This window comes from Meriones unguiculatus (genome assembly GCF_030254825.1).
Source record: "Meriones unguiculatus strain TT.TT164.6M chromosome 13 unlocalized genomic scaffold, Bangor_MerUng_6.1 Chr13_unordered_Scaffold_33, whole genome shotgun sequence".
Taxonomy (NCBI): domain Eukaryota; kingdom Metazoa; phylum Chordata; class Mammalia; order Rodentia; family Muridae; genus Meriones; species Meriones unguiculatus.
The window spans coordinates 1,793,214-1,805,246 of record NW_026843645.1 but is presented as its reverse complement, the minus strand read 5'-3'; the positions used below and the strand labels follow the sequence as shown (position 1 = coordinate 1,805,246).

Below are 12,033 nucleotides of genomic sequence, written 5' to 3'. Positions count from 1 at the left end.
TCCTTAAGGAATTGTTTTGATATTTTGATGGGAATATCATTGAATCTGTATATTTTTTTGGTACCATGGCAATTTTTGATATGTTGATCCTACTGATCCATGAGCATGAGAGATATTTCTATCTTCTGGTATCTTTTTCAATTTCTTTCTTCAGAGACTTGAAGTTTTTTTTTTTTTTTTTTTTTTCATATAGGTTTTCACTGGCTTGTGAGGATAACATCAAGATACATTATATTGTTTTTTTTCCTGGCTATTGTAAACTGTGTTATTTTCCTAATTCTTTCTCAGTCCATTTGTCTTTTGTATACAAGAGTGATACTGATTTTTATTTTGTAGTTAAATTTATATCCAGCTACTTTGCTGAAGTGTTTTTCAACTGTAGGCATTTCCTACAGTAGAATTTTGGGGTCATTTTTGTATACTGTCATATCATCTGTGAATAGTGATATTTGACTTCTTCCTTATCAATTTGTGTCCCCTTGATCTCTGTTAGTTGTCTTATTGCCCTAGATAGGACTTTGAGTACTATATTGAAGAGATTTGGAGAGAGTGTGTAACCTTGTCTTGTCTTTGAGTCCACTAGAATTGATTTAACCTTCTTTTCATTTAGTTTGATGTTAGCTATAGGATTTCTGTATACTGTCTTTACTATTTTTAGATATGTGCCTTTGTCCCTGGTCTCTCCAGGACTGTTAAAAAGAATAACTGTTGTATGTTGTCAAATGCTTTTTCAGCATCTAAGAAACTGGTCCTGTGTTGTTGTGGGTTTTTTTTTCAATTTGTTTATATGTGGATTCCATTGATGGATTCCATAGACTTAACCACCCCTGCATGCCTGGGATGAAGATTACTTGGTTATGGTGGATGATATCTTTGATATGTTCTTGGATTTGATTTGCGAGTATTTTATTGAGTATTTTTACATCATTGTTCATAAAAGAGATTGGTCTGAAATTCTCTTTCTTTTTGGGGAGCTTTGAGGATTCATCAAGGTGACTGTGGTCTTACAAAAGGAATTTGTTCATGTTGCATACATTTCTATTTTGTGGAATAATTTGGAGAATATCAGTATTTGGTCTTCTTTGAAGGTGTAGAATTCTGCTCTGAAATGATCTGGCCCTTCGAACTTTTTGGTTGGGAGTATTTTGGTGGCTGCCTCTATTGTCTTAAGTACTATAAGACAATTTAATATCTTTACCTGAATTGATTCAACTTTGGTAAGTGGAATCTAAAGAGAATTGTAGATTTTCAAATTTTGTGTCATATAGGCTTTTGGCATAAGAGTTAATGGTTCTTTGAATTTTCTCAGTGTCTGTTAGATCTTTCTTTCAGACTTTGTGGATTTGGATAGTATCTTTCTGCCATTTACTTAGTTTGGCTAAGAGTTTGTCTGTGTTTTTGATTTTCTCAAAGAACTACCTCTTGGTTTCTTCGATTCTTTGAATTATTATCTTTGTTTCTAATTTATTGATTTCAGTCCTGAGTTTGGTTTTTCCTAGTGGTCTACTCCTGTTGGGTGTGCCTGCTTCTTTTTTCCTAGGACTTTTAGGTGTGCCATTAAGTTGCTTGTATGGGATGTCTCCAATAGCTTATGAAGGCCTTTAGTGCTGTTAAAACTCCTCTAAGGACTGCTTTCATTGCATCCCATATGAAGTTGAGAAATCTTCTATCAAGGTCTGCAAAGTATTCTGTTGGTATTTTGATGGAAATTGCATTGAATCTGTTGATTGCTTTTGGTAAGATGTCCAATTTTACTATGTTAATCCTGCCAAACTATGAACATGGAAGATAGTTCCATCTTCTGAAATCTTCTAATTCTTTCTTCAGAGACTTGAATTTTTTTCATACAAGTCTTTGACTTGCTTGGTTATGGCCACACCAAGATACTTTATGTCCTTTGGGGCTATTGTGAAGGGTGTTGGTTCCCTAAATTCTTTCTCAGCTCTTTTGTCTTTTGTATACAGGAGGGCTACTGATTTTTTTTTGAGTTAATTTTTTATCCAGCCCCTTTGCCAAAGGTGTTTATCACCGGTAGGAGTTCTCTGGTAGAATTTTTGGAATTACTTGGGTATACTATCATATCATCTGCAAATAGTGATAATTTTACTTCTTCCTTTCCAATTTGTATCCCCTTGATCTCCTTCAACTGTCTTATTGCTCTAGCAAGGACTTCCAGAACTATGTTGAAGAGATATGGAGAGAGTGGGCAGCCTTGTCTTGTCCCTGATTTCAGTGGGATTGATTTAAGTTTCTCTCCATTTAGCTTGATATTGGCTATAGGCTTGCTGTATATTGCCTTTACTATGTTTAGGTATGTGCCTTGTATCCCTGATCTCTCCAAGACTTTAAACATGAATGGATGCTGGATTTTTTCAAATGCTTTTTCAGCATCTAAGGAGATTATCATGTGTTTTTTTTTTCTTTCAATTTTTTAATATGGTAGATTACATTGTTGGATTTTTGTATAGTGAACCACCCCGGCATACCTGGCATGAAGCCTATATGGTCATAGTGGATGATATATTTGATGTGTTCTTGTATTGGGTTTTCAAAGTATTTTGTTGAGTATTTTTGCATCAAAGTTTATAAGGGAGATTGGCCTGAAATCATCTTTCATGGTTGTGTCTTTGTGAGGTTTAGGTTACAAGGTGACTGTGGCTTCAGTGAATGAGTTTGGTAGTGTTCCTTTTGTTTCTATTTTGTGGAATATATTGAAAAGAGCTGGAGTTACCTCTTATTTGAAGGTCTGGTAGAATTCTTCACTGAAACCATCTGGCCCTGACCTTTTTGTGGATTGGAAACATTTGATGAATGTTTCTATTTCCTTAGTGGCTACAGAAATATTTTATTGATTTACCTGGTCTTGATTCAGCCTTGGTAAGTTGAATCAACCAAGAAAATTGTCCATTTCATAGATTTTCAAATTGTGTGGCATGAAGACTTTTGAAGTAAATCCTAACGATTGTTTGGATTTCCTCAGTGTCTTTTGTTTTGTCCCTGTTTTCATTTCTGATTTTGTTAATTTGGATAGTGTCTCTCTGCCATTTCGTTAGTTTGGCTAAGGGTTTGTCTATTTTCTTGATTTTCTCAAAGAACCAGCTCTTGGCTATATTGATTCTTTGAAATGTTTTATTTGTTTCTAATTTACTGATTTCACTCCTGAGTTTGATTATTTCCAGGTGTCTATTCATTTTTGCTGTGTCTGCTTCTTTTTTTCTAGGGCTTTTAGGTGAGCCATTAAGTTGATTATATGAGATGTTACAAATTTCTTCTTGAAGACACTTCGTGCTATGAACTTTCCTCTTAGTACTGTTTTCATCATGTCCCATATGTTTGTGTATGTTGTGTCTTCATTTTCATTGAATTCTAGAAAGACTTTGATTTTTCTTTATTTCTTCCCTTACCCAGCTGTCGTTTAGTAGTGAGGTGTTCAGTTTCCATGTGTGTGTAGGCTTTTTACTATTTCTGTTGTTGTTGAGGTCCAGCTTTAGTCCATGGTAATTAGATAGGATACAAGGGATCATTTCAATCTTCTTGTATCTGCTGAGGCTCACTTTGTGACCAACAATATGGTCTATTTTGGAGAAGGTTCCATGAGGTGCTGAGAAGTAAATTCTTTTGTGTTTGGGAGTAAGGTTTTGTAGATATCTGTTAGGTCCATTTGATTCATGACCTCTGTTAGAGATATATATATTTTTTAATTTCTGTTTTGTTGACCTGTACTTTGTTGAGAGTGGGGTGTTGAAGCCTCCCACTAGTAATGTATGGGGATCTGTGTGTGGTATAGGTTTTACTAATGTTTCTTTTACAATCGTGGGTACCTTTGTATTTGAGGCATAGATGTTCAGAACTGTGATTTCTTCTTGGCAGAATTTTCCTTTGATGAGTATGAAATGACCTTCCTCATGTCTTTTGATTAATTTTGGTTGAAAATATATTTTATTTGATATTAGAATGGCTACTCCTGCTTGTTTCTTAGGTCCATTTTCTTGGACCCTTCCAGCTCTTTACTCTTATGTAGTATCTACCTTTGTGACTTAGATGTGTTTCTTGTATCCAACAGATTGTTGGGTCTTGTTTACGTATCCATTCTGATAGTCTGTGTCTTTATTGGAGAGTTAAGTGATTTGATGTTGAGGGAAATTAACGAGCAGTGGCTGTTAGTTCCTTTTATTTTGATATTGGTTGTGGTACTGTGTTTGTGTGCTTGGTTACTTTTAGTTTTCCTGTAATGACATTATTTATTCCCTGTCTTTTCCTGAATGTAGTTAGCTTTCCTGGGTTATAGTTTTCTTTCTAGGAGCTTCTGTACCTCTGTGGGTAGGTATTGTTTAAATTTGTTTTTGTTATTAAATATCTTGTTTGCTCCATTACGATGACTGAGACTTTTGCTGGGTATAGTAGCCTGGGCGGACATCTGTGTTCTCTTAGGGTCTGCATGATAACTGTTCAGATACTTCTGGCTTTCATAGTCTCTGTTGAGAAGTCAGGTGTGATTCTGATTGGTTTGACATTATGTCTTACTAGGCCTTTTTTCCCTTGAAGCTTTTAGTATTTTTTCTTTGTTCTGTATACTTACTGTTTATTATGTGGTGGGAGGATTTTCTATTCTGGTCTAATTTATTGGGTGTTCTGTAGGCCTCTTGTATTCTTATAGACCACTCTTTTAAGTTGGGGAAATTTTCTTCTATGATTTTGTTGAAAATAATTTCTGGGCCTTGGAGGAGGGAATCTTCTTTTTCCTCTATTCCTATTATTTTTAGGTTTTGCTTTTCATGTTGTCTTGGATTTCTTGGATGGTCTGTGTCAGGAATTTTTTAGATTCAACATTTTCTTTGATAGCTACAACTATTTCTTCCATTGTGTCTTCCACACCTAAGATTCTTTCTTCCATCTCTCGTACTCTATTGCTTATGCTTACCTCTGTAGTTCCTCTTTTCCTCCCTAAGTTCTTTCTCTCCACAGTTTCCTCCACTTGTGTTTTCTTTAATTTTTTCCAATTCTCTTATCAGATCTTGAGCCATTTTATTGCTTTTCTTCACTTCTCTGACTGTATTTTCCTTCAATTCCTTCAGCTGTTTGTTTGAACAATCCTCTGTTTCTTTAATATCTTTCAGTGATTTAAGTATTTCCTCTCTAAAGGCCAAAAATTGTTTGGCTGCAACTTCCTGTATTTCTTTAAGGATGTCCATAATCTGTTTGACTTTATCTTCCTCCATTTCTTTGCAAATGGCAATAATCTGTTTGACTTTATCTTCATCTAGGTCTTTATGCAGTTTATTTTTTCCTCTATTATCCTGTTCATAAGCACAGATGTAAGGTCATCTTCTTGAATTTCATTTATCCTGGTGTGTACAGGGCTGCTTGCTCCTGGATAACTGGGTTCTGGAGATGCCATATTGCTCTGTCTTTTTGAGCTTTTACACTTGCCTCTACCCATTTGGCTATCTTAGTTGTTGGGTGTTAGTTTCTGGTGCTTCCTGGAATCCTATGGTGGGGATAATCCCCTCGACAGGAAGATGATTTTTCCTGAAGGAGGCCTCCTAAGCTTTTGGGGTACAGTCACTGAATAGCAGGTATTTTTCAGGAATTGTCAAAAATCACCACAGGCATAGAGACTTGAGCGGTAACTGTGGTGTTTGTTAGTCAATGGGGCTCTCCTCTCACCCAGAGAAGTCCTGGAGACAGTTGTCCTGCTTCTGGCTTTCTTGCTGTAAATTTAGTAAGTTGCAGATGTAACCTGGGTACCCCATGATTTGGTCAGTTTAGTTAGGGATAACTTGTTCTCCCTTGGAGCAGTATCTAGGGGTTGATCTCGGGAATCCCAGGCTTCTATAGGTCTGAGGTTAGAGCTCTGTGCCCCAGTACCCAAGCAGTAATCCGTGGCAGCTGAGCACTGCTCTCACATGTGCAGCAGGAGGCTAGAGTCTGGAGCCTGTGAATAACCAGAAACTTTTCCAGAGTTAGGTGTTCTGAGGTAGGGCCAGATGTTTTTCCCACCTTTGGGTTTTCTCCCAACATGAAGACCTAGTCTGTGGTGTTTGACATGGTGTGTAGAATGGGTAGGCACTTGCCAGATGGCTACCAAGCTGGTGACTGGGAAAGAACCTGAGAGCATTTCCAAGAATGTTCCCATGTGTGCTGGTGGTAGTGTGTGTGTGTGGAGTTGGCTGAGTGTTCTAAGCTGGGACCTGCCCTTTTCCTGCCTGTGGGGTTTTCTCCAGACAAGGAAACCCAGCCTCTAGTGTCCTGGGGCACACAGTTCTGTCTGTGATGGAGAGTAGGGCATGCAGGTCTAGCGACTGGAGGTCTGCAGGACCTTTTCCAGGGATAGACTGGGTGACCTGAGGTCAGTCCCACTTTCTTATTCCCTGTTTTTTTTTTTTTTTTTTTTTTTTTTTTTTTTTGAGACTGGAGATCCCAGTCTCTTGTGCCCTAGAGCACACGGTTTGGCCTGGAAAGGTGATCAGGACACACAGGTGTATCCTGCACCTGGGATATTTTCCAGGTTCTCACTGAGTAACCTGAGAGTGGAACTGAGTGATCCCCACACCACGGAGTTTCCTCTCACCTGGGAAACACGATTGCTGTTGTTTTAGGGCCCAGAGTTCAGTCTTTTAGTTGCTGTACCAACATTGCTGTCCTGTTCCTGTCCTGGTCCTCCTGGCAATGCCATCTTGGATTCCCTCTTCCTCATCCCTTTCAATTAATTTTGGTTGAAAGTCTGTTTTATTAGATATTAGAATAGCTACTCCTGCTTGTTTCCTGGATCCATTTGCTTGAAAACCTTATTCCTGTTGCAACATCCAAGGAATTTTCCCAGAGATTAGCAGGGTGCTCTGAGGTTGGACCCAATTGTTTCCCTACACATTGGTTTTCTTCTTACCTTGGAAACACAGTCAGTGGTGTTTGGGGGCCCACTGATCCAACTATTGGTCACTTTGCAGTCTCTGCTACCCAGCTTATCAGACACAGTGTGCAATCAGCCCAGCCATCTGGGATCTATTTTTAGTTTTTACTGAATTTTGATTGTATGCATGAATATGCACCTCTTGTGTGCCTAATCCTCACAGTAGTCTGAAGATGTCTTCAGAACTGATGAACATATAGCAATTGAAAGTAGCAGGTCCCAGGTAAACACTAACAATTGAGCCCAATTATTTGCAAGAGCAGTAAGAGCTCCTCACTGCTGAGCCATCTCTCCTATCTTATGTTGCTTTATGATCAGCATTTACACTGCTAATATTTTTGTCTTCTATTTTTACCTGTTTAAACATGCATTCCCTTTTAGTAAGATATCATTGAAGTTACAATTTAAGCTGGGGCAGTGCAGATTTCTGGAAAATAAATATACAACAGGAGTGAATGTATAATTCCTTGTAGAAGCTTCAGTAAAGACCTCTGAGTTTTTTCAATATTTTGTGTTTGTTTGATTGACTTCTAGGGGAGGCTCTGTCTTACTATATACGTCTGGCTGTCCTAGAACTCTTTGAATACATAATGCTGACATCCAGTTCAATAAGATACACCTGCATCTTCCTCCTGAGTGATGGAATTGAAGGCATGACAGAATACACCCAGCTTGTCCACCATTTTTTGTAGTTAGTAACTTTTAATAAAATTCTCTGATTTGTACTTAGTATTGTTCATCTGTTAATTTCTCTCTGTGTGTGTCTCTGTCTCTATGTCTCTGTCTCTCTATTTCACACTCTTCTCTCTGTTTGTCTTTGTCCACATTAATTTCCATGTCTATTCCAAAGCGATATCATCTTCAAAAAATTCAGATATGATACAGTTAAAACTTGTTATTCCGTTTTCTTCTAAAATGACTTAGTGATAACATTAACATTTCTTTTTTAATAGAAAAGTTTTAATCTTTATTTTTAATCTATAGACTACATTATTTAGTGAGGAGGATATACAAAACAATGATCAGAGAATAATCATGTGTTATATTCCTTTTCTTTTGTCTGGTCACTCAGAAATATGATGTTATTGGCTATGATTGTTGTTGCTTGCTACTCACATTATTTTTATCCATGTATTCACTGTAGTCCACTTTCCCTTCCACAAATATATGAGCCCCCCCTCTTCACATACTGATATGCCATATCCCTAAGCCCTGGTCAAAACATAATATTCAGTACCATGTTGTCTTTTGACTGATGTTACCCATCTGTTCAGTGTCCCCTGATCAACACATCTCATTTGTTGCTATATAAAATATCATGACTGTGTTTTGTCCTTCCACCTGTCTCATGACAGGGTGCTGACCTACTCACCCAAGTAACTGAAGATGATTCATAGATTGCTCAAGAACCCAACTAATGGCTACTTTATATTCATGTCTTACAATCTGATGAAACACAAGTTTTTGAAGCACGCCTTTGTTTTTTTTTTCAATCTAACCTTTAGGCTTTTTCATCTCCCCTACTTCACATCACACACAGCACCCAACTGTATAACATTCGCACTTCTGTGTCAGAAAATAAATTGAAGAAGCAGTAGATTTATATGATTATATTGACAAAGACATATAAATTATATTGTTGCCACTGTTTCTGTTGTACAAATGTATGGCATATTTTAGAATTCGGTGACCTTCAATGATGTGCATGTGAAATTCAGCCAAGAAGAGTGGGCCTTGCTGGAACCTTCCCAGAAGCAACTCTACAAAGATGTGATGCTAGAGACCTGTGAAAACCTCACTGCTATAGGTAAGACTGCAATTTTTCTTTCACTTTTAAAATAAAGAGACAACTTTTACTTTGTTATTGATCCTCTTCTGTAATTCCAATTGAGAATGAGGAGGAATGAGGTAAATAAATCAGGCATGGTTCTCAGGGTCACAGAAGATAGTGATTTAAGTTTTGCCTTAATAATAACATGATGTTTCCAATAATATATATTTTCTCGTACTATATTTTAGGCTACAATTGGGATGACCATAATATTGAAGAACATTTTCAAAGTTCTACAACTAATAAAAGGTAACTTTATGTGCATGTTGATGTGTCCTGGAAGTCTGGTGTTTTTTGTTTGTTTGTTTGTTTATTGGCTGCTTTTTATTTTCTGTTTTTCAAATAGATTTTTTTCTGGGTATCTGTGACTTTCTTAGACTTGCTTGTTAGACCAGCCTGACCTCAAAATCACACAGATCTGTCTGCTTCTGCCTCCACAAGTGCTGGAATTGAAGGCATGTACCAGCACACATGGCTGTGTCCTGGAAGTTTTAAAGAAAAGCAACAGTGTAAAAAGAGCACTGCTTTAAGTGTACTGATGATAATTAAAATCTCATAATTCCATGTACTTCAATGTCAGGTATCTGATTTGTGTTTACAAGGCACTCCCCTAAGATAGAAGAAAATAAAATAATATTGTAACAAAAATACCATTTGAATCATATGGACATTACAGCTACTGACTTGAACTGCCAATCTGTTTAGTCTCATTCTATCTACTCAGATATTGTAAGAGGTATACACACTGAATTGGTGATCAGTATGGGTCCAAAACCTTCTAATAAGCAAAAATTACATAGTAGAACCAGTGTTACTAATTTTTGTGCAGTAACATTGTAAAGTTTAGTGAAAGGAGCAGCTTATGAGAATCAAGAATATTGTTGTGGAGAAACCTTAATCCCTATATGACATGTTTATGATGAACAAAAACAAACTGTGTTAATTCAATGTGGTAATCTTTATTATTTTTGTAAATTAAACTAGTATATCATATGTCAAAATGATTCTAAGACACATGAGCATAGGGTTATTGAAAGAAGCAGTGTCCCTGTCTTTCTCCAAGAACAATTGATTTGGTAGTAGTCCCCACTGTGAGTAAATTTTCTGAATGTGATAAATGGTTACTGTTAATTGGTTTTGCGACTTCACTGAGAATTCATCAGCAAACTCATATTGCAGAAAATATCCATGAATACAAGGAATTTGGAACTTCTGCTTGTCTTGGCTCACTTTGTAAATGAAGTATCATTCATACAGTACAAAAATTTGTGAATGGGATTGCTGTGGTAAAACTCTGAATTCTTACAATACTCTTCATATATAGGAGAAAACGTCTTATAGAAAAATGATGCTATATAAGTGATCCACATAACAAATGCTCTTACCATCACAGGGATCTTCAAAAATACCCATAATGAAGGGGAATAACGTGAATGTGAATAAAGTGATAAAACTTTAAAATTTGATTCTTCTTTACAATTAGACCAAATTATGAAATTAATTCATACAGATAAATATATTTATTAGTGTAATGAAATGACTATGGTAAATCTTTCACATGTGCCAATTTACTTTGCAGGCATGAAAGCAGTCATACTAGAGAGAAACCCTTTAAATGCACTCTATGTGGTAAAGCCTTCCCCTATATCACTGTTCTCCTATGGCATAAAAGAACACACACTGGAGAGAAGCCTTACAAATGTAATCAATGTGGTAAAGCCTTTGCAAAAAGCAGTCAGCTCATACGGCATAAAAGAACACATACTGGAGAGAAATCTTATGAATGTAACCAGTGTGGTAAATCCTTTGCACGAAACAGTACTCTCTTAAGCCATAAAAGAACACACACTGGAGAGAAACCTTATGAATGTAATGAGTGTGGTAAAGCCTTTGCACAAAACAGTACTCTCTTAAGCCATAAAAGAACACACACTGGAGAGAAACCTTATGAATGTAATGAGTGTGGTAAAGTCTTTGCACAAAACAGTCATCTCCTAAGCCATAAAAGAACACACACTGGAGAGAAACCTTATGAATGTAATGAGTGTGGCAAAGCCTTTGCAGAAAACAGTACTCTCTTAAACCATAAAAGAACACACACTGGAGAGAAACCTTATGAATGTAATGAGTGTGGCAAAGCCTTTGCAGAAAACAGTACTCTCTTAAGCCATAAAAGAACACACACTGGAGAGAAACCTTATGAATGTAATGAGTGTGGTAAAGCCTTTGCACAAAACAGTGCTCTCATAAGACATAAAAGAACACACACTGGAGAGAAACCTTATGAATGTAACCAGTGTGGTAAAGCCTTTGCACAAAACAGTCATCTCCTAAGCCATAAAAGAACACATACTGGAAAGAAACCTTATGAATATACCCAACGGGATAAAGCCTTTGCACAGCAGAGTAGTCTCCAAAAACAGGAAAAGACACACAGTGGAGAGAAGCCTTGTGAGGGTAATTAGTGTGATAAATCCTTTGCATGTATCAATCATCTCCTAAGACAACAATACATTCTGGAGGGAAACCATATGAATATAACTATGTGGCAAAGCCTTTGCACATAACATCTCCTAATACATAAAATAACACATACTGGAAAGATGTCTGACTGTAACCAATGTGAACAAACTTTTGGACTTCAGAATAATCTCCACACTCATGAAAGAAATCCTAATGGACAGAAAGCCTGTGAGTGTTTTTAACATGGTGAAACCATTCCACATTTGTATAATCTTCATCATCATGAAAGGATTCATAATAGAGGAAAAACTTATGAATGTGTTAAAATGGTGAGGCCTTGCACAAATCCAGAGTCATCATCAACATAAAAGTATCCTTACTGGAGAGGAATTCTGTGAGTATAAGCAAGGTGGAAAGGCCGTTGTGTACTTTGGTCCACTGAGGTGCAACAGAATTGTAAATCTAGCTCAAAGGAAATGAACTCGCTTTTCTGAAGGGGAAAGGGGATGGGGCAATAGGAATGGAGGGTAATCATGGGCAGAAAAGGGAGGGGGATTACTATTGGAATTTAAAGTAAATAAACTTATTTTTAAAAAGAATACAATGAATGGTGAATATCAATTACATGCAACAGTATTATATAATGTGTTTACGGAAGACTTATTGATAATCCTGATTCTCAACATTTACTATTTTCAGTTGCCTCACTTTACACAAGAAACTTTTAGTCCGGGGGATGAATATGTAGGGAATGGTGAACTAACACCAGCCAGGAAGTTCTCTGAGAGTAACACAACAGTGGCAGCCTGTAGAAGTTTCTTTGTGTACA

At 36.9% G+C, this 12,033-nt stretch overlaps 1 protein-coding gene across 1 annotated transcript; it reads left to right on the top strand.

The window, feature by feature from the left end:
• Positions 1 to 10,411: 10,411 nt before the first annotated feature.
• Positions 10,412 to 11,116, top strand: LOC132650781 (zinc finger protein ZFP2-like; the record flags this gene model as incomplete). Its single annotated transcript, XM_060376100.1, has 1 exon — positions 10,412 to 11,116. A coding segment is annotated over one exon (705 nt), but the record flags the coding sequence as incomplete, so codon positions are not given.
• Positions 11,117 to 12,033: the final 917 nt, after the last annotated feature.